Below are 23,008 nucleotides of genomic sequence, written 5' to 3'. Positions count from 1 at the left end.
TCATGTGAACAGGTCATAAGATAACAGACACGTTTTTCTATATATATTTTGTTCTACAACATAACATATCATTTACAAAACACATCGATATTCATCGAAACAATCCACCAGCTCACAATTAAGTTATATTTTTTAGTAGAATATATAGCAACTGTAGTCACATTGTTGTAGAGTCAAATGTAATATATATATATATATATATATATATATATATATATATATATATATATATATATATATATATATATCAAGTCGCATGATCACATCTCACTTCACGCAGCATCTTAAACGATGGAACACGAAGCAGACCAAAACGGCATGATTTCCTCTTTCGGTGAATGCTAGCATTTGCTTGATTCTAGCTTAGCAGAAACGTCGTTCTGTTGTTGCTGTGGTGCTGGCAATTGGAGAGAAGTCTCCGCAGTTTGCTGCTTCTGTTGTTGCTGATGCGGCTGCAACTGATGCAATTGAGACATCGGAGGATTCAGTTGCATCTGCCGATTTATGCTCTTTGAGAGCTGAGCCTCGCTGATCTCTCCAGTAGCGAGTTTTAGACGCTGGACTTCTGCACTCAGTGCCTCATTCAGGGCTGTATCATATGTGATTGTTATAGCAAGCACTAAAATGAACTAGCGAAAGATAAGCAAAGAGAGAAGAGCAGAACTAAGTTGGATCCAAACAGAATAAAACTTTGTAAAGATCTAAGTGGTCCTCTGAACATATTGGAAATCAATCGCAACATAGACCGGAGATCTCATAAGATGTATCAATATAAAACAACTAAAAAATGAAATAAAAAATAATTAGCTACCAATACCACTGTATGTCAGTAACAAATTCATTTACCAAGTGCAGGATCAAATTTTCATTGGATGTAGGTTTATGAAATCCTTGATGAACATAGAAGGAACAACTCGTGTTTAAGTAAAAGACACCAGTTCAAAATTAAAACACATTTTAGTAGAAAAGAAGTGACAGACCAATTTGCATGGACTGCCGTACCACCCAAAATTGTACAAAATAGAATGGTCTGATGGCTGGCTAAGACATGCACCAGCCTGTTTCGGCCCGTACACAGAAAATGTGTTCGACCATTACCAATCAGATTTTGACCGTACCAAGCTGAGATTCATCGACACCAGCCTCTCCAATTGAAGATATTTAGCTTCTGTGTTTTCTTTATCTAAGCATAAAGAATATTGATAAATATTGATTGATTAGGGACTAATTAATTAACTAAGACCTAACTATAGGTATTTAAGAAAAATATATTAGATTGACCATGTATTTGACTTCTTGCATTATTTACGAGCTAATTCTACCATGTTTGATGGATAAAACATGGATAATTGGATCTTACTAATTCATGCTTAGGTAGATTATGCATGATTTAGACCTAATGAGTGGTAATTAAAAAAATTAAGCATATTGCACCATGTTTCAACTTCATTCTACCATGTATTGCAGCTAATTAGAGGCTTATTATTGCATAATTAAGAAGTATAATCATAATTAACATGAAATTAGGATCATTCTCTTAAGTTAAGACCAAAATAGGGGTACATAGGGGTATTTATGAAATTTTTGGTGGATTAAGAGTTTATTCTTAATTAAAGGTGATTAAAGGCTAACTAGAGCTAATTAGTGTGATTTCTTACCTTTAGACCCAACTAGGAGCCATTAGGGATAATTTAGGGCTAATCACAGTATACTTATTGTTGTTTGATTATGATATTTATGATGGATTAAGGCTAATTAGAGCTAGGATCTTCTTCTTTGATTTAAACCAAATAGGCATAACTAAAGGTGACTTATTCTATTAAATCTTTTTGTAAGAAAATTACCCCAAACAGCAACCAAGTGATCCAACATAGTGTCACGGCCTTAGCTGGAATTGCCTAAGACGCGAGGCACCCTTGCGGCCAAGACGGGAACTTAGCTTTCGTTGCCTAAGTCGCGAGGCACCCTTGCGGCAAAGACGCGAACTTAGCTTGCCTTGCCTAAGTCGCGCTTCGCCCTTGCGATATTGCTCCGCATAGATCAACCCACTTGCAACCTCTCGCAGGTCTCGAAGGACCTGTAAAAGAGAAAGTTGATTAGTTCGAAGGAACGAGAGACAGACAAGTCCCGACGTCTAGCGAAAGGGGGAAGCTTTACAAGCAATTCAGCGAGCACCTTGTGTGCACAAGAGAAAAGAGGGAGAGGGGGAAAACAAGGACTTTAGAGGGTTGAACGAACAGCTACAAGTCCACAAACAGCTGCTCACCGGGTGCCGGGCGCGACAACAAGTTCCCGTCAAGATAACGTGTGAACTTGCGAAAGGTTGTTCAACGCCCAACACTATACCGAAGCCCCATCCAGCCCGGTGCCACCTGGGGGGTTCCAAGGGGCTGAGATGACTGACGTTTTGGTGAGCGGAAGCGGACTGCTGAAAACAGCCTGTGGCACACGAAAACGGAGTTGTTTTGGGCTGTTTTGGGGCTGTTTTGCTCGGTTCGGTGAGCGGTCGCTTTGTAGCGCTGCAACTTGTTCGAACTTACATTTTTACAAGCAAAATGACTCAAAACCAAGACAAAACATGCTGCCAAGCAGTTGTACATGTAGATGCGAGCGACGAACGGTTCGTTGAACGGAGTTGTTGCGGGTGCGCGACGACCGTTCGTGACATTCTCCCGCACTTAAGCTGTCGACGCCCTCATCGACGCTTGTTGGTAGTTGTTGATGATTGCTTCTTCATGTCGTAGAGCGTCTTCAGGCTCCCAACTGGCTTCAGTTCGAGGAAGCTTTCGCCACTTCACCAAGTACTCTATCTGCTCAGCTCCATTGGGTAGTTTTATCTTGCGGTCCGTCAGAATGGTTTCAACTCGCTTATCATAGGAGGCTATGATGGGGGGTAGCCGAGTTGGAACACTTCGGGAAGCATCTTGCGGATCCGAGTGGTAGGCTTTTAGGTTGCTGGCGTGAAGAACGTTATGAATTTTGAACCACACCGACAACTGCAACTTATAGGAGACGTTGCCTACCCTACTGATAATTGGGAAGGGCCCTTCATACTTGCGCACCAATCCTTTGTGGACTTTGTTCCTAAAGAATTCGAGTGATGCTGGTTGGAGCTTTACCAACACCAAATCGCCAACCTTGAACTCTTGTGGTCGCCTTCTCAAGTCTGCCCACTTCTTCATCCTTTTTGCCGCCTTCTCCAAGTAAGCCCGCGCAATATCTGCATTTCGGTGCCACTCCTTGGCGAAGTGGTAGGCTAACAGACTACTTCCAGTATACCCGATTGCCATGGTGTGAGGAGTTGATAGTTGTTGTCCTGTAATGATCTCGAAGGGGCTCTTGTTGGAAGCAGAGCTCCGCTGCAAGTTGTAGGAGAATTGGGCAATGTCCAACAACTTCACCCAATCTCGTTGGTTGGCACTCACGTAGTGTCGAAGATATTGCTCCAAGAGCGAGTTTATCCTTTCAGTTTGGCCATCCGTCTGGGGGTGGAAGCTTGTGGAGAAGTATATCTTTAACCCCAACAATTTGAATAGCTCGGTCCAGAATCGTCTCAAGAACCGAGCGTCTCGATCACTAATGATATTGTGCGGGACTCCCCAATACTTCACCACATCCTTAATCATCAGCTTGGCCGCCTCCTCTGCTTAACAGTGTAGGGGAGCAGCAATGAAAGTTGCATACTTTGAAAACCGATCGATCACCACGAGTATCGATCCGAGTCTCCCTACAAGTGGCAAACTTGATATGAAGTCCAAGGAAATGCTCTCCCACGGCCTTTCTGGTACGGGCAACGACTCCAAAAGTCCCACCGGCTTCCGTTACTTCGTCTTGTCTTGTTGGCAAGTGAGGCATGTTAGAACATATTCCTCCACATCAGTCCCCATCTTCGGCCAGTAGAAGGCCCTCTTCACGAGAACCAACATTTTGTGAATGCCTGGGTGTCCAGCCCAAAGGGAATCGTGACACTCTCAAGAGTTCACGCCTCAAATTGTCCACTCGGGAAATATAAACCATATTCCCTTTTGTGTAAACGAGTCCCTCTTGGACCCAAAATCGTCGTGCCTTGTCTTCTTTGATGAGCTGCATCAGGATAACTGCCTGGGGGTCACTATACAATCCATCCCTGATCCTGGAAAGGAAGTTGGAGTGCAACTGACTTGCTTGGCCTCCGACCTCCAATTGTACGACATTCACGCGCTCCACTTTCCGACTCAATGCATCGGCCACGACATTTGCCTTTCCAGGCTTGTACTCCATTGCCATATCAAATTCAGCCAGGAAGTCCTACCATCGTGCTTGCTTTGGGGAAAGTTTCTTCTGTGTTTGGAAATAGCTCAGAGCGATGTTGTTTGTCCTCAGCACAAATCGTGATCCGAGAAGGTAGTGTCGCCAAACTCGTAGACAATGGATCACCGCTGTCATCTCCTTCTCGTGTACTGGATACCACCGCTCGGTCTTGTTGAGCTTGCGGCTCTCGTAGGCCACCGAATGACCCTCCTGCATGAGTACTCCCCTAATAGCAAAGTCTGAAGCATCTGTATGGACTTCAAAAGGCTCTCCATAGTCCGACAGTTTGAGCACCGGTTCTTCCAGAACAGCAGCCTTCAAATCTTGGAATGCTATTTCACATTTGTCAAACCACTTCCAAGGCTGCTCCTTCAGCAACTCCACCAGTGGAGTTGCACGCTTCGAGTACCCCGCTATGAAGCGTCGATAGTAGTTGACGAAACCAAGGAAGGATCTCAACTCTAGCACATTCTTTGGAGTTCGCCATTCCGCAACCGCTTGCACTTTTGATTTGTCCATCCGAATGGAGCCATCATCGATTCGATGCCCTAAGAATAAAATCTCCGTTTGGGCAAAGTAGTATTTTTCCCTTTTCACGAACAAAGTGTTCTCCCTGAGAACCTTGAAAATTGTCTGAATGTGCTGGACATGCTCCTCGAGCGTTTAACTGTAGACGACGATATCGTCTAAGTAGACGACCACGAACTTATCCAAATACTCCTTGAATAGCTGGTTCATGAGAGTGCAGAACGTGGCTGGAGCGTTGGTTAAGCCGAAAGGCATCACCAAGAACTCCAACGCTCCATACCTGGTCACACAGGTAGTCTTTGCTTCGTCGCCTTCAACAATGCACACCTGCCAATACCCCGATCGAAGGTCGAGTTTTGAGAAATACTTGGATTTGCCCAACTGGTCGAACAAGTGCGCAATGAGCGAGATGGGATACTTGTTCTTCACCGTCACTTTGTTTAGGGCTCGGTAATCGACGCATAGTCGGAGGCTCCCATCTTGTTTCTTCTGAGAGAGAACTGGAGTTCCGAATGGTGCTTTAGAGCTGCGGATGAGACCACCACTTAGCAGTTCAGCTAACTGCTTTCTGAGTTCTGCCAACTCTGGCGGGGGCATGCGGTAGGGTGGTCTCGTTGGAGGCTTCACTCCTAGCTTCAGCTCGATGTTGTGATCCACGCCTCTACGTGGTGGAAGAGTCTTCGGCAACTCGAGTGGCATAACGTCATTGAACTCTTTCAGGACGTTCGTCACTACAGTAGGTTCTTGAATGGCCTTCTCGTCAAGTGGCAATAGCTTCATAGTAACCACGAATATTAATTCACCTTTTTGCACCCCTTTCTTCAGTTGCAATGCCGATATATGTTGGGGTTCCTTGGTTCCTCTCCGAGAGACGAGAACCACGCAGGGGTCGTCGCCTCCCATCATACACAGGGAGTTTAGGAACGGCATGGGCACCAACTTCGCCGCATGCATGAACTCCATTCCAAGAATCATTTGGAAGTCGTCCAGTGGCACTGCCATCATGTTGGTGTTCCCGCTCCATGTTCCGATCTTGATGGGAACTCCCTTTGCCAACCCGGAGATTCGCCTGGCCTCCGAGTTCACTGCCTTCATTCGACTTGGGCTCTTCTCCAAGATCAACCCAAGTCGCTTTGCTTCTAGATCGACAATGAAGTTGTGGGTAGCACCCGTGTCCACCATTGCACGGGTCGTTTGGCCATTTAGCTTGATGTCTACGTACATCAGCTCACCACTTCCTGCTTTTTGTAGCTTTGTCTTCGTGTTCTCCCCCACTTGACCCCGCATGGCATTCAACAAATGCATTGCCCCCATCCGGGGTCCTTGCGACTCCTCATCGTCGCTATTGGATTCAGAACTGCTCGAACTAAGAGCGACAACTTTGCCCTTGTCCGATCGAGGGGGGAGGGGGTGGATGGAAGATGTTAAAGCATTGAGTGCCTGCTTTTGTGGGCACTCCCTCACCATGTGCGGCCCTCCGCACAAGAAGCATCCTCCAGGTTTTGAGGCCTTGCCTTTCGGGTTTGGCCCTTTGTGGGAACTCTTCTTCTTTTGTTCGCCCCCGAGCTCCTTCCCTCGAGAATATTTTGGAGGGCGATTGTTTGAAGATTATTTCCTCCTTCCCGGGTCTTCAGAGGAAACAAAGTCGGTGAGTCTTTCTGCACCAGCAATTGCCCCGACCACATCAGTGACATTCCTTCGATTTAGTTCTTGTTGAGCCCATGGCTTCAGACCATCGATGAAGCTGAACAGCTTGTCCTTCTCGGACATGTCCTGTATGTCCAGCATTAGCGCAGAAAATTGTTTCACGTAGTCTCGGATGGAAGTACTCTGGCGGAATTGTCTCAACTTCCTTCTTGCGACGAATCTGTGTTCTCCGGTAGGAACTGAGTTCTCAACTCCCGCTTCAAGTCCTCCCATGTGTCAACCCGACACTGACCTTGTTGGATCTTCTCCCAACGGGTTCGCCACCAAAGTTTTGCATCTCCGTTCAAATACATTGTTGCTAGAGAAACTTTGGTATCTTCAGAATCGAGCCTCGTAGCTCAAAAGTATTGTTCCATGTCGAACAGAAAATTCTCAAGCTCTTTGGCATCTCTGGCCCCTCCATAACCATGAGGCTCAGGTGCCCTCAAGTTTTGTGGTGGTGCAACGCGGTTGTTGCTTCCTCCCGCATTTAGTGCTCTTGTGAGCATGGCCACCCTTGAAGTGAGTTCCGCCACAACTTCCTGCAGGTGTTGCACGGAGTCTTTGGTGTCATCTGACAGTCGGTTGACTAGGGCCTCGACCTTGTCGATCCTAGACTCTGCTTCCTCTTGCGAGTTCCTCCACGCTCGCTTCAAGAACATCCAAGCGGGTTTCCGCCGTTGTGAGTCTCTCCTTGTGACTCTTTTTCCCGGTTGGCGCTCCAGATTGCGCCTCCTCCGCTCGCGGAGAGTAGCCAACTTCTCGCTCATCATGTTCGCTACCGCGCTCCTCTTGAGCAGCTCCAACAGCATGAGAGCGAGTGTGCACATGCAGCCCTCCCGCGGCTGCTTGGGGCAAGGGTCCGACTTGCCCCGTCTTGCTTGATTCGCCACAATGCTTTGCCATGGCGAAGTTGTGAAGTTCCTTCGCTGCTCGCTCGAAGTACTTGCCTGCTCTGATACCACAATGTCACGGACTTAGCTCGAATTGCCTAAGACGTGAGGCACCATTGCGGCCAAGACGCAAACTTAGCTTGCGTTGCCTAAGTCGCCCTTCGCCCTTGCGATATTGCTCAGCAAAGATCAGCCCACTTGCAACCTCTCGCAGGTCCCGAAGGACCTGTAAAAGAGAAAGTTGATTAGTTCGAAAGAACGAGCGACGGACAAGTCCCGACGTCTCGCGAAAGGGGGAAGCTTTACAAGCAATTCAGCGAGCACCTTGCGTGCACAAGAGAAAAGAGGGAGAGGGGGAAAACAAGGACTTTAGAGGGTTGAACGAACAACTGCAAGTCCACAAACAGTTGCTCACCGGGTGCTGGGTGTGACAACAAGTTCCCGTCAAGGTAACGTGTGAACTTGCGAAAGGTTGTTCAACGCCCGACACTATACCGAAGCCCCATCCAGCCCGGTGCCATCTGGGGGGTTCCAAGGGGCTGAGATGGCTGACATTTTGGTGAGCGGAAGCGGACTGCTGAAAACAGCCCGTGGCACACGAAAACGAAGCTGTTTTGGGCTGTTTTGGGGCTGTTTTGCTCGGTTTGGTGAGCGGTTGCTTTGTAGCGCTGCAACTTGTTCAAACTTACATTTTTACAAACAAAATGACTCAAAACCAAGACAAAACATGCTGCCAAGCAGCTGTACATGTAGATGCGAGCAACAAATGGTTCGTTGAACGGAGTTGTTGCGGGTGCGCGACGACCGTTCGTGACAATAGGGATCCAGCTTAGCAACACGCTAGTCATTTAGAGAACTGCCATCATTGGTTTACAACTATCAGTTAGGGTGATGGAATAGCCTGTTTAAATCAACATATAGTCAACGGATTTCAAGATGAAATGAAGACAATTCCAATTTCCAAGATGAAATGAATAAGAAAAAAAATCGAGTCATTAATCTATGATTAATGAGAGTCACGACAATGATGTGATCTTCCAGCTCTTGTTCATGCCTCCTTGGAGCATCAGCCATATGTATATGAGGAGGCCATGGGAGGCCCTGGCTTTAGTTCGGAACCAACGGTTCCAGTTCCTAACTTTTGGGAACCAGAACTAAACTGCACAAGGCGGGTTCCGGTTCGAATCATTTTCGTTTCCCTTTTTTCACTTTTAATTTTTAATGAAAATAATTTAACTAAGCAAAAATCATAATTTATTTCTAAGTGTTGATCATAATGCCACTTTGAAAAGTTGATGTATTTCAATACATGTAATGAGTCTAGTGGCATAAAAATTGATATAAATTTGATAAAATTATAAAATTGTCAATCACTCAATACATGTATTTGTTGTCTTCATGGAGACTTCTTGTTTTCGTTTCCTGCCTTGATCTAATTGTCAATGCATGCTTGAGCCTCAACTAGTTATTTATATGACCATTGGGATGGGCAAACTAATCATTTGCCACTCTAGGCCTCAAATGATCGATCGTTGATCCAATGGGGCTCAAACAAACAGCCCAAATAGCCCCAAATGATCGGTCCACACTCAACAAAACAAAGAAGGATTAATGATGCATATATGAAGGAAAAGAACACATTGGCAAAGTCATTCCTAAAGATTTCAACTTCCACAAAATTTCAACCCAAGGTCCATAACACCAATTAACAAAGCATTATGTTGTCTATTCAAAGTGCTGGTCCTTCATCCAACCGCCTCCAGTGAAGGGGATACACGACATTTATCTCGATGAGGTTGCGGTTATCAAAACATTCAAGAAGTTACGGGACCCATATGGTGTGATATTGATGTATGATAGTTGGTTCAAACCCACCAAAATGAGCATCATTAACATCCCGATATATTGCAACAAAAAATTTTGCAGGCAAACTATATAGAGTGTTTGATGGACATGGTACTAAAGGAGATTGTTCTGAAGTATGTTGTCCATGTTATGATTTGGAGCAAATTTCAAGAAGAAGGTTAGAGTGCAAATGATGGAGCCTAAAGGAAACTTTTTAGGCACTATGTGTAAACATTGCATGGACTTGATGATGAATGATATTAGTGAACTGACAACAGTCATCGATCAGGAAAACAATGTCGAGGGCATAATCCATCACAAAATTCATCTATAACTATCACTAGGTGTTACTAGATATAAAAGTTCACAACAGAGAGATCTGCTGACCGATCATCACTCATTTGCCATGAACCTTATCACTTTAAAGTCCATTCAACAAGAAAAAGGATATTAAAGTCAATGTTCACATGGTCAGAATGGGTCGATTCTTGATATTCAAGTTCATTGCATGAAAATGAAAGTGGAAATGTACATCCTCTCTATTAGGTTGTGGGATTTAGTCTCTCAGATTATAATAGCAGTCGAGTCACTTTATGTCGTCCTTCCAAAAGTTGATATGGACAAGAGGCCACAAATTGATACCTGCCACAAATTGGCAGGCCACAATCATAGGCGTCCGCCCAGTGTGCGAAGGGAAAGGGGAAGGCAACAACATCATGTGTCCGCCTAACATTCGAAGGGAAAGGGGAAGGCAGCAACATCACATCCGTCCGCCGAACATACGAAGGGAAAGGGAAAGGCAGCAACATCATGAGCATCTACCCAAGGAGTAATAGTTTCAGCTCAATGATGAGACACTGTCTCCCTTGTATTCCATGCTTTGTGAGGTTCATGGAGTCACTAGCGATGTGAACAAGATTTCATCGGTCGATGTGGTGACAACAACAATCATTCAATTATTCCAATTGCTTAATCTCAAGATTCAAATCACTGAGCTCTAGGAACCACACATGGTCGGAAGGATAGAGGAAAGTAGAAGGCAGTCGCTGACTTTAAATAGATGCAACAGGACCACATCATATTTGCAACCTTCATATTACAAAGGATTTTATGACCAATATATATATGGTGATATATGCCCTTTTTTTCTAAGTCTGATCGTTCTTATGCCACAAAGCAAGTTAGTATTGATGGTCGAATTTCTAGTGCACACCAACTCCACAGCCTTTATGCCACAATCATACTTGTCTCGAGAGGCTCCTAGGACACATGTTGTTAATGACAATGAGACAACAACTACTAACATGTTCACCATACAACATGTTGTGGGAGCATTTCCAATATTACATCCGACAAACCTACCATATCGATAAACAATTTCAAAGGATAAGGACCCCGATCCATTGATCATAGAGTCCTATCATTTAGTAAATGACAATGGTACATGTATATATTAGTATAAGTGTATATATATATACACACACATATATACATATATATATATATATATATATATATTAATGTTACATCAATAGTTTATTTTGCTCAAATCTTGAAGTTTCGACCCCTAATCCAACATCTCAACTCTTTTCTTTGTAGGTAATTTAAAATCAGCGTGCATAACTTCAACGGATGATCGTGCAACAAAATTCTTCCTTCGTAGATCCAAAAGGAGAAGATTCTCATTTTTCAATCCTTATAGCCTAAAATTTCTATTCATTTATGAGAGATATATTTTATTCTTATTTAAATTTAACATATATGCCAAAAAATTAGGATAAAAATCCTGAAATAAGGTTTATTTTAACTATTTTTTCATTCTTCTATTTATTGATATGTACTTGTACTAACAAACAGCACATAGGTATCGATTGATTTGTATTGGTCTGAGACGATACAAGATGGCAATCCTTGCAAATATGAACAACATAAATGTTATTCTTAGAAATACAGTATCCGAATTGCAAATTCTACAATTAACTTGTAGAACTTAAAAGGATAAAAAAAAAGTATGGGTTCTTTATAAAGAGCTACCAAAATCTATCCAAAAAATACACAAAAATACTCATGATCCAAAATCATGCATGTCAACATGTGCAATTGATCACTTTTCAATTTTCAATACCATAAAATAAATTAGGTTATATACAATCACAAATCTCAATGGGCGCAAAAGATCCATGTAGCCAAGCACAAATAGATGACATACGGATTTGTTGTTGTTGTATACAATCACAAATTTTGGTTTTCATGCTAGAGTTTTATATATTTATTGTTAGAGGTGCACTATGAAATTGCTTATGGTACTATTTTTATTTGGAACAATCAAAAGATAAGATTTTTATAAGAGGAAGTCATTGTTTCTTTAAATGTGATCGCTTACCACTTTGTTCCTTTTTCATACATGTGAAGTGTTAAATATTTCATGATCACTCAATCCCTTATCTATAAATAAATTGACCAGACAAGTACACAACAAAATGTTTAAAATATAAAAACAATTAAAAATGAACCTGAGATAATCAAATTGCTAAAATTGATTAGAATTAATAAAGAATAGACATGCATTGCCTAAAATGGTTTGTTTTGAGCAAAAAACCAAAGCACCTTAAAGAAAAACTCAAATAACACAAAGCAAGCGACAAACATTATATATTGCTGAATACTTATTCTTCATGGTAATTAAAGCTGCCTGACCATAACCAGGAAGGTGTGTCAGAATTACCAGATGTTAGTAGTCACCAATGTTGAAAGGTAAGTTAGAGGAAACTAAAAACAGTTTATACATCAGATGTTGTCCTAAAATAACGAAACATACTGATGTTTATGTGGTTCATATGCATGAAGTGGTCATCCTGGGTATCTTCAGAGAATCACCATGCGTACATGTTACCACCATAAAGGCATACCAATATAAGTAATAAAATCTGCCTTTATACTTTAATGCCTCTTATTTGAATTAATTATAAACTTGAGTTATGGAGGCAATCCTTAGAAACTATAGGTTTTAGTTGGCAGGGAAGTCCATATTTTCTTGTGCAGGTCACATAATTACTTGAACTTTTATTGCCCTGTAAACCTACACTCATCACCTGTAGCTGATTCTACAAATAGATAGTAGACATAGATCTGTTCATTCTAAATTATTATCATTTATCTGAATGCATTTATGCAAATAAAAACTAGAAAGTTAATGAAGGTTATGCCGGTCAATGATCAATCAATGTAAAATGAATTGAATGTAATCAGATGAAATTTCCAACAGTATCAAATGATTAGCCATAATTGGAGCATTTATCATGGATTAAATACAAACTCGATCAATTAGGCATATATCAATGCCATATGGCATAGGACTAAAACTGAATATATGAGATGCAATTTTATTAATTCTAGGAACAAAGAGGAAAACATAGTTAAGTTGTATGGACAAGAAATATCTTGTATCAATTATTCAATAAGATGGATAGATCAATAAAAATATTATTCATAGAGTAAAAATAAGATAGTTAAAACGACGAGGGGAGTTAGGAGTCTTGTGTGGTCATCGGATATTTTTGAGACTAAAAGGAAAATTTTATATGATAATTGTGAGACCACAATGCTTTATGAGTCTAGATATTAGACAGTCAAAAAACAACATATACAAAAAGTTTGTGTTCTCAATATGTGAATACTAGAATGGATGTGTGGAGTTACTACGAAAGACAAGAAAAGAAACATTTATAGTCGTGAATAACTAGGTATCGTTTCAACTGCGGATAAGATGAGAGAAAATCGTTTAAAATGCTCTGTGCATATGCGTAGGAAACTTTCGTATGCAATAGTCATAAGAGGTGAAATGATTAATACTAGTGATACGATAAGAGAGTGAAAAACCTAAAAAGACTTTCATAGAAACTATAGATAAAGATTTAAATACTTTGAACTTAACACATGATTTTTTACAGATCTCAACGACGACAAAAGATTCATATAGCTGATCCCAAATGATTAGGACTTACAGCTTTGTTGTTTTTGTTGTATCAACCTTCCTATATTTACTGTAATCAGCTACAGTACTGCACAGACCAAACCATACTAAATGATGCATAAGGAATACTTACCAAAACATGCATTTTTACAGGTCTGACCAAGCATTTTAGATACTCCAGTTGCATTGTTGGGTGCATTGCACACGACTCTACCCTTTTTTACTTTTAACCAGAACTAGGAAGACAAAGAACTAGAACTGGCCATGAAGTCAACTGCCTAGTGCAGCAGCACAAAAATAAGATATAGGGGAAAGTACAAACGTTATTGGATTTACATATCGTATCTAGTATTTACATCTCAATTTTATAAAATTGTAAAATCTTAGATGAGTTATTAACAAGCCAGAACAACTTAGACTGTGAACCATGTTTGATATATATAACTAAATATCTAATAAGCACCCTAGTTGAGACTTAGCAACTAAATAAGAACTGAACACGAATAAGAAATTGGATCATATAGCAGCCAACCTATTTGGCTAATGTTCTAAACATAGAAATCTCATCCAACATCATCAGAATCCACTAACTTTGGGATCATTCTTCAAGTAAAGTAATTCTAAGGAATTTTCTTGGTCACAAATATATAATCATCCTTAGGGTGACCATCAGATCGATTGCCAGGCTATCACAGAATTTCTGCTTCCTGAAGCTTCCCTTCCCTAATATTGTTTGAGAATGGAAATTAAGACCAAATGCTAGAGTACTATGACATGATTAGTACTACATCAATCCTAGCATAGTAAGAGTTCCACCATAAAGAATAATAATGAGATAAGTTAAGCTAAAATGAAACTGTGATACAATACTTGTATGGATGGAAGTGTCTTGCCACTGCAGACTAGGTCACACAGTTCTGGCAAAAACTACAGATCAGTATATTAAATTTTAGTTCTAATTTTTCTTAAATACATAGTTATGTTTTTCTTTTCTTCTTTTAGGGCTTTAGAGAGTTAGGTTCTGACCTTTTATTGTAAGAAAAAGATTTTATTGCTTAAACCACAAAGCCTGTATAGACTGACTGCTACATTGCTATACAACTCATCACCAATAAGACTCAAACCAACTCGTAGATTAGGTGCATCAACCTTGAAGTCAAGTCACTTCCAACACATGCAAATTGAAGTTATTATTTTTCTTTTCAAAGAAGACAACATTTTTGACATAAGTTTTCATTCGAAGGCTTCAATTTTCAAAATTTTTGTCTAGTTGAACATTTTGAGGTGAGTTTGTCCAGCATAATTGAGATTTCAGATGGATATTTATGCAAAATTGCAAGGAACTGCAAATTGAAAGTGAAACATATAGTGTACAGTTGTGTTTCCATTTAAGTGCAGCAAACATGTTATAATGCAAAATCATGGGACTACTTTGTCGATGAGACATATACAAATTCTTGAATGTAAACATAATTTGACAAATATTGGGTCATGACAACAGATGCACAATATCCACAAATATAACTTGTACACAAGCAACAACAAAAGGGGCATTTAAAAGAATAGCCATGCTTAGTGAGTGTCTAAAACAAAGCATGAGTCATTCAGTAGGAAACATACCGCATGACACTACCTCAACAACTGCATATCTAGTCAGCATTCATCTTTCATGGGAAAGGCTTTTCAAAATTCTTTTTCTTTAATTTAAAATTAAGTCCAAAAGTTGTTGACAAGAAAATTACCATCTTTCAGCTGTGCTTGTTGCTCCATGGCTTGAAGACGGAATTTTAGTTCATTGTTCTGACTTGCCAGTCCAGCCGAATCCCTCTGCAAACAGGTTTCAGTAAAAGAGAAATAAACAGATGATTGTATTCCCCAACAAGCAACTAACAATAAATGCAGGCAGTCTGAAGAAAGTCCTAGGCAGCAAACCTGTAGCAAGGTCAATTGTGCTGACAGTGTAGTAGCTTCTGTTTGCAAGATCTGCACCTTATGTTCCAATTCTGTGATATACCGCATCTTGCGCTCCTTAGAACGGGCAGCTGACAGGCGGTTTGCCAAAATCCTTGCATCCAGAGCACAAATGTCAGTAAAAACAAAATCCACATTCACGACTCGTGCTTGAGCTTGGCATTCGAAGTAAAAAGAGCACCTTTTGACTTTTTTAGGATCTGCTAATGCCATCTCTGCGAGCTTCTCATCTGCCATAATCTTCTTCATCTCGGCACTGCTAAACTCGCCATTTCCAAACTCCAAGCTGAATGTATTCATTGTTTCATCCATTGAGCCACTTCGCGATAGTTGCCCCATCTGGTTTCCAGGTGAAGCTGGAAATTTGGGAGACTCATCCCCAAAATGGAGCTTGCCCATGAAACTACTATCCATGGAAAGACTCCTGCGGTGCCGTGGATTCATTGCCGTCAAATCCCCCACTGCGCTCCTCTTGTTTCCTTCCTTCCTCTCCCTACCGCAACTGCCATCACCGCCGCTCTCGTTGACGCTGCTCTCCGCCTCGTTCTCGCTGCTGTCGGCCCCGCTCGTCCTCGTGCCGCTCAGCCTGCTGCTCTCCACAACATCCTCCTGCTTCTCCTCCGTCCCTGAGTTCAACGTGTCGAAGCTATCCATGTAGGTGATGATCAGATCGTCCTCGACGCAGCTCGCCTCCGCCTGCTTGGGGGAGGGCGCGGGCCGCTGGTGAAGCGGAGGCTGCGCCGCCGGGGACGAGGGGAGGGGGAGGCCGAAGGGGATGTCGCTGTTTGAGCGGCGGTGGGCCCGGCGAGGGGGTAAGCCGTCGCGGGGGCCCGGTGTCCGGGCCACAGGCGGCCGGTCGTCGACCATCATGGGGTCGATGAGCAAGGGGAGAGGAGGAGGAGGAGGAGGGGTCAAGTGGGGCAAGGAGTCGAAGGCGAGGGGTTGAGAGAGGGAGCGGGAGTGAAACGGTGACGCGACGGCGGCAGCGGGGGAGGAGCTCGGGGAAGGGGGAATCGGCGGAATGCCCGGCCGTTTGGCAGCGGTGGAGGCGTCGGGGCTGAAGCTGGCAGAGAAGTGGCGGAACGGAAGAGCGAAATTTGGGAGATCCAAAGGGCTCGGCAGCCTCGAGGAAAAAGAGGAGCAGGAAGAAGACGGCAACGTTGGGGCAGCGGCGGCCGCGGCAGAGGAGCTGGAGGAGGACTGAAAGCGCTGCATCATGCCGCTGCGTCTATCTTCCATATCTTCCACTCCAGCTTCTATTGCTGCTGTAGGAGGTGTATATATAAAATACAGTAGAAGAACAACAAAACTACGAAGAATTGTGGAATGATGGCGATGGAGAGGATGGCCGGCGGGCCTGCGGGCAGCGGGCGGCAGAGGTGGAGTTGGGCCGAGATGACTTGGGGAGGCGGAAGAGCCGAAGCGAGGTCGGAGGCAGTTCTAATGTCGTCGTTGCTGTTGTCGCTGCCGCAGTCGTGTCGTTTACTTCGTGTGGGAAGCGGACGCCGACAGGGTTTAGCTAGCGAGCCACCACCTTCAACCGCATCCCGTCAACGTGGGCTTTGTCTATACGGCGATCGTAGCTAAAACCCTGTTCGACTCGAGGCAGCAACGCGAAAGTAGAGGAGATGGGGTCCTTGACTTACCCAACCAAAACTTGAAGATCAAGAATGGGTCCCGCAGTAAGTTCCAATCACAGCTCGGGTAATCGGCCACTTCACGTCCGGAAACCCCCGCGAGATGAAATTGCGCATTTACGTCTCATCCCGCGTGCATTTCGGAACCGTAATCTGATTCCGGAGATGAGTCCGTTGACATTAATGGACCGGTCCGGTCAAAATTCTTTTCTGAGAAGCAAACCGTTTAATATCCCGGCGTGGTTCGGTTCGGTTCGGTCCAATTTCGCCGCAGGTTACGGAGTGAGCACATGGTGAGCTGCCGGTTTTGTTCTCAACTAGCTAATAAAGAGTAAATAGGGGGGGCCGCAAGTCACGGAATGGCAATAGCATAAACGGGCAATCAAGCCCGTGATTCCATCCATGCAAGTTGGGGTCCATGGTGGATGAGATGGCACATTGATGACCCTTCATCACTGCTCTGATACGGTACAAGATTAGATCAGATTTGATCGTTCGTAATCATGTCTTCTTCCATGTCGATTTGTTTCCTTCTAAACATTGGGCGACGTCAGGCAATGGCAATGTCACGGTCGTTCATGAATCGTATGTGACAAGCTTACAGAAGAAGTCTCGATCACTCGTATGGGAGAAGAATAATACGTGAATTTATGATCTTGGAAATTTATAGTGGTTGGTATAGGATCGGATTGGGCTTTTGGTTGGTAATATCAAGCATTATTTTTGTAATTGATGTCACATGAATACTTGTGTACTATTTCGAGTGATCATGAATGAAATATTTTGTTCGTTGTGCAATTATAAGTTATAATTCAGCGACAATATGTGTTGTTTCTTTCGATATGTGACCCAGGGATCCTAGGAGCTTATGGAGAGTAATCAAAGATCATACAATTAATATTGTATGAAGACATAGATAAAGGATAAAAATTGCTTAAGGAATATATTAAAAAATTCTTTTATATTAAATATTGCATAAATTTGAAAAATATATTAAAATTTTAATTCTTAAAATCTTATATATTACTTTCGTTACTTATTTGATCATTTAGGTTTTTCGATGATTATGAAGCTATATTAAAGTCAAATTGAGTTTCAATGTATTATCATTATCATCGATTGATAAAGATAGATTAAAATAATATATTTATAATTTTTTTGACTTATATATATATTAATGTATGAGATTTTATCAATACGAGACCTAGTCAAGGTCAATGTATATAACCTTATCTCTAAGAAATTTTTTATTTAGATCTTTTCTATATTGATAATTCTTTTAAAATAATTAAAAAAATATATTTTATTATTTACAATCCTATTAATATTTATTTTATTTTTTTCTTCTCCACAATCCCTACGATCCTCACCCCACGCATCCTACCGTTGATGCTTCCCTAACTAATGCTCTACACTCACTATTATGATCGTTGTCCCATAATTTGCTAATACTCCCCTCCCATGCTCCCCACCATCTCATCTTTTCCTGACACTCCCCCCTCCATCGCTCCCTGCCACTTCGCACTTTGCTATTACTCCTTAGTTACATTGACCCTATTAGTTGTGGATGCCATCACTATCAACCTCCTTTGATGCCTCTTGGATGACTCATGCACAAGTAATCTTAATTAATCCCCATGAGCCTCGTTGGTCATATATCCTATCGAGCGAATTAATTCCAAGTGAAAGAAGAAGAAGAGAAGGAGGAGGTGAAAGAAAAAAATGAGGAAGAATTGAAAATAATTTTTATATTTATTTACAAAAGTGATAATATAGGAATATTATTTTTTAAAAATATAAATAGTTAAAATGGGTCATAAATAATAATTTCCTATCTCTAAATATTGGAAAGTTATTAATCACTATGATTAATTATGTTCCCTAAAAGATATATGACCATATATGTATATATAAGAGTTGCCAACGTGAAATCTGAATAAAGTTGATGTACATAATCTTATCTTTAAAAAAATTATTATTTAGAGTTATTTTTTATTATTATTAATTTTTAAAAATAATAAAATAATATTTTTATTATTTATAATCTTATTAATATTGATTTGACTTATTTTCTTCCCCACAACCCTTGTAATCCTCACCCCATGCATCCTTCTATCGATGCTCTCCTAACTAATGCTTCCTGTTCGTCCCATGTTTTGTCGATACTCTTTCATTGTGATCATTATCCCATATTTTACTGATGCCACCCTCTCTAGTGCTCCCCACCATCTCGTCTTTCACCGACGCTCTCCCTTTGTTACTTTCTACTATCTTGCACTTTGCTATTGATCCTCTTCGATCATCATCAACCCTACAACCAGTAGACGCCATCACCATCGACCTCTTTGATGTCTCTTTAGTAATTCGATGCACAAGTAATCTTAATTGATCTTTGCAGGTTTCATCGGTCAAATTCTGTTGAACGAATTAATTCCAAGAGGAAAAAAAAGAGGAGGAGGGAGAAGAAAAAGAAAGGATATTTATATTTATTTACAAAAATGATCATTTAAATATATTAAAATTTTAAAAATGATAAAATAATGAAAATGGGTCACAAATAGTAATTCCCTATCTCTAAATATTGAGAAGTTGTTTTCATCACTCAAACCTTACTTTCTTAGTTCTTAAAAGAGTCACTTTACTATTGTAGTCATATAAAATTTAAAAAAATAAAAATATTTTAAATTTTTTTCCTATGTTTGTATTATTAATCACTATGATTAAATTTTAAGTATGGAGATTCATATTCAGCTTGATCTAATCCTCCTATCAGATTAATTTTGCAAGTCTAATCTACCTGCAAATGGGTTTGGATCACATTCGATTGGATTAAATGGGTCAGATCAACCTAATCTACTTGCAAATTCAGCTTACTATTATTGCTTTAGTGAATCATTGATCTTATCTTAGTGCAGAGCCCTATTTTTTCAATGGTACGAAAATACCCTTCAAACTATATCATTTTTTTGGCAAAAAAAAAAGAGTTTTTTTTTTCTAAGGAACTCAGTCCATATGAGATTTTAATATTATGCTCTTTCTCTAGTTTTCTTGTCTCCTTTAATATTCTTATTCTCTGTCATAGTTTTTGGTAGGTTAATAACTCAAATTTTATTTTGATGTTTGTATTGGTTAATTGATGATTTTACAAATATTATTTTAATTACAATTAGCACTTATACTGCCTGCTGCATTAGTGTCATGGTCCTCCTTTCCTTATAATTGGTAGCTACAATATTGCTAAGATTTTGTAGGAGGTCATGAGCCAAATTGATGCCTCTAATGGATGTTGGAACTTTGGATCAATCTTGTCCTTCTCATGGGATAATCTTTGTAGCCAATATACTAATCCACCCTGTCCCCCATATAGTATAACCAATATGCATGTAGTATAGTATTTGTTTCATATAATGCATGTGAAATCTCTCTCTCTCTCTCTCTCTCTCTCTCTCTCTCTCTCTCTCTCTCTCTCTCCCCCTATGCATATACCACACAATGGATGGAATGATCCAGGAATCATGCACTAGGTCAGGAAATGATTAGTGCAAGTTATAAAGCATTGATAATTTTTGCTATGTGGGCTCAAACAAGATTAAAGATAAAAACCCCCAATCTATGTCATGCTCCAAAATAGTTCTAGGCCAAGGAATATAGTTGGAATGTGACACTTACATGTGGATGTTTCATACAAATATGGCTCATAAGGAACTATGTAAAGGCTTTATTAGCCAAGAAAGTTTGGAAGTGACTTCACTGCTGTGGGCTTCACCACCAATTTGGTAGATAAGATGAAGTCAGGGAAGATGAAAATGACTGTTTGTTTCACTTTGTTATCATTCAGATGTTGAGCATTCCCTCAGCCTTACAAAAAAAAACACACACACACACAAAAATATAAATATACTTATAAGGACAACAAATTAGGTGGAGTGTATGATGAAGTTTGCTGGAAAGGACTTGAAAGAATACATAATTTATATTGGCTTTTGACATGGATGTTATTGCCCAGCAATGTATCAATGTATTGATAATTGGATTATTGTTGAGCTTATCATAGATGTGCTCTTTGGATTAGGCTTATATGATGTTGATGAAATCATAAAGAAATTTCAGACTTAACTTTCTTTCCTTTATGTTTATTTAATTATCATAAGAGTAACATGAATTATATTGGACTAGTGTTATTTGCATAAATTTGAGCTTCAAGATTTCTTCATATGACTATTTTTACCTTTATTTTTCCCATCAAAATTACATATTTAAATCAGAAGGGGGGGGTGAATCAAATAATCACCATGCTATAAGAATTTGGGAAATCCTTATAGCCTTAGCAATGAAAATTTCAAACACAGGATGGGTATAAACAAAAATACATATTTCTATGGTAGTATAATTAATGGACCCATTATTTAATGTGCAAAATGTTCAAACAAATGTTTAAACAAAATCACTTTTTTAGACTCACATGTATTGAATAAATAATTCACAAGTGTTGTCACACCAACCAACCAACCAATCAACCACTAAAAGATAAATAAAATGTGTGACATCATGATGGCACAGTCAATTATGTTGCTAAAACTAAGAAATAAAGTCTGAATCCTTTACTCTCCATGAGCTAATTAAACATGACATCTTCTACACCTCTATTAAACTGAGCTACCTAATACCAACTCAGAAGATTCCAAGATAACATTGTCTGAAAAGGAGAACTTGAATCCAAGTTTATGGTTTTAATGAGGCTTAGTTTTCTTATGTTCCTAACTAAAATATTATAAGCAATCAATTTAATAAATAATCTGCTTAGATAAATAGTTATATCCATCACAACCTTTTTAATAGGTTCCTTTGGACAGTCAATACTAGTTCTTATACCATTTGATAAAGACATGACATATGAATGCAACACCATTTCAGAAAACACTGGTTGTTATGTTGAATTTAGTCCATTCTATTTTATATTTAACTATTTATTTTTAACTGTTACTATCAATTTTGATGTAGAGATTGCTTTGTTTATTGTTCAAAGGAACACTTTGAATTTAAGTTTAAAATGTAAGATATTTGTAATGTTATTAAAAAAACAAAATGGGGATATCACAAATCTACCTCTTCTAAGTTTGAAAATAACATATCTACAATTACAAATCTTGATAATGGCTTATGTATATCATTTAATTAATAAATTAATATACAATTTTAGCATATGTATATCATTCAAAGTTCAAACATTAAATTTTTTTTATAAATTATATAATTTTAAAAGATAAAGATGATCTTTGATCCTATGATCTCATAATTATCTAACAAAATTTTATTTGATCAAACCTTATTAAAATTATTTATAAGCTATCATATATGCTTTTAAAAATATTAGTGTCATTTAGGATTTTATTACTTATTAATATGTGTGTAGGGAAAGAAATTTGGATGAATTCTTGGAAAAAACTTTTACTTTGAAAATTTTTGATACAATGACCTGACCTTGACCGTGTAAAAAGATTATTTTGTTCGTTCTTTCATCGGATCTATTAGCATTTGCAGCCCATGAGGATCGTCTCTATTAACTCCACCTGTCTAGTCACTGTATATTTCGCTCGTAACCCTCACACGAGGTGATGACGATGAAGGCGTGCGCCCCTATTCTCCATTCTCCCGTATGACCAATAATAAAGGTACGAAGGAAGCCTACGACTAACGATGGGGGCGTATGGCTATCTCCTTTTCTTCCTCACCCATAGTTGATGGTGTGACGGGGGTTTCTAGACAATGATGAAAATCCATGGCTCCCCTCCTACTCCCCTATGGTCAATGAGAAGGGTTTGCCTATGATTGTTTGGGGCAAAAGGACGAGCGATAGTTGATAGGTATAAAAGGATTATTTAAAAAATTAATATTTTATAATTTTTTCAAATTAGAAGGTTCTCTATGAAAAATTTTAAAAAGTAAATGTTTTTTCGGAAAATTCGCCTAAGAAATTTTTATTTATGATTTAGAGCCCCTTCCGTTTTTTTTTGAAGGTTCAACTCTTCCTCGAAATGACCGACATGTCCCCATCAGAAACCTCGTTTCAAGGAGAAACCACGGGAGCCAGTGGCATTCCCGAGGCCAAGTGGGGGTAAATACGTCATTTAGTCTCCATCCTTCTTATCCTCCTCCCGACCCCGCATTCAAATTCCTCCGCCTCC

The 23,008-nt window shown here is 40.1% G+C and overlaps 1 protein-coding gene across 1 annotated transcript; it reads right to left on the bottom strand.

Moving 5' to 3' along the window:
* Nucleotides 1-189: 189 nt before the first annotated feature.
* On the bottom strand, nt 190-16,664 carry LOC103978970 (bZIP transcription factor 29). The gene is made up of 4 exons (XM_009394949.3): nt 15,368-16,664; nt 15,148-15,280; nt 14,958-15,042; nt 190-589 (listed from the first exon to the last, which is right to left on the bottom strand). The coding sequence occupies exons 1-4, from the start codon at nt 16,423-16,425 to the stop codon at nt 342-344; spliced, it is 1,524 nt and encodes a 507-aa protein (XP_009393224.2). The 5' UTR covers nt 16,426-16,664; the 3' UTR covers nt 190-341.
* Between the last annotated feature and the right edge of the window lie 6,344 nt (nt 16,665-23,008).

The sequence above is a fragment of the Musa acuminata genome, chromosome BXJ3-1 (assembly GCF_036884655.1).
Source record: "Musa acuminata AAA Group cultivar baxijiao chromosome BXJ3-1, Cavendish_Baxijiao_AAA, whole genome shotgun sequence".
Lineage (NCBI taxonomy): Eukaryota > Viridiplantae > Streptophyta > Magnoliopsida > Zingiberales > Musaceae > Musa > Musa acuminata.
Note: the sequence above shows the minus strand (reverse complement) of the source record. Positions and strands in the feature narration are given on the sequence as shown.

Bases quoted from the DNA above. Each gene is read 5' to 3' on its own strand.
- LOC103978970 (XM_009394949.3), bottom strand. From the start codon at position 16,425: ATGGAAGATAGACGCAGCGGCATGATGCAGCGCTTTCAGTCCTCCTCC. The intron at 15,281-15,367 runs GTGCTCTTTTTA...TCTGGATGCAAG, and splicing joins GATCCTAAAAAAGTCAAAAG to GATTTTGGCAAACCGCCTGT. The intron at 590-14,957 runs GTAATTTTCTTG...CATATGATACAG, and splicing joins ACAAGCACAGCTGAAAGATG to CCCTGAATGAGGCACTGAGT.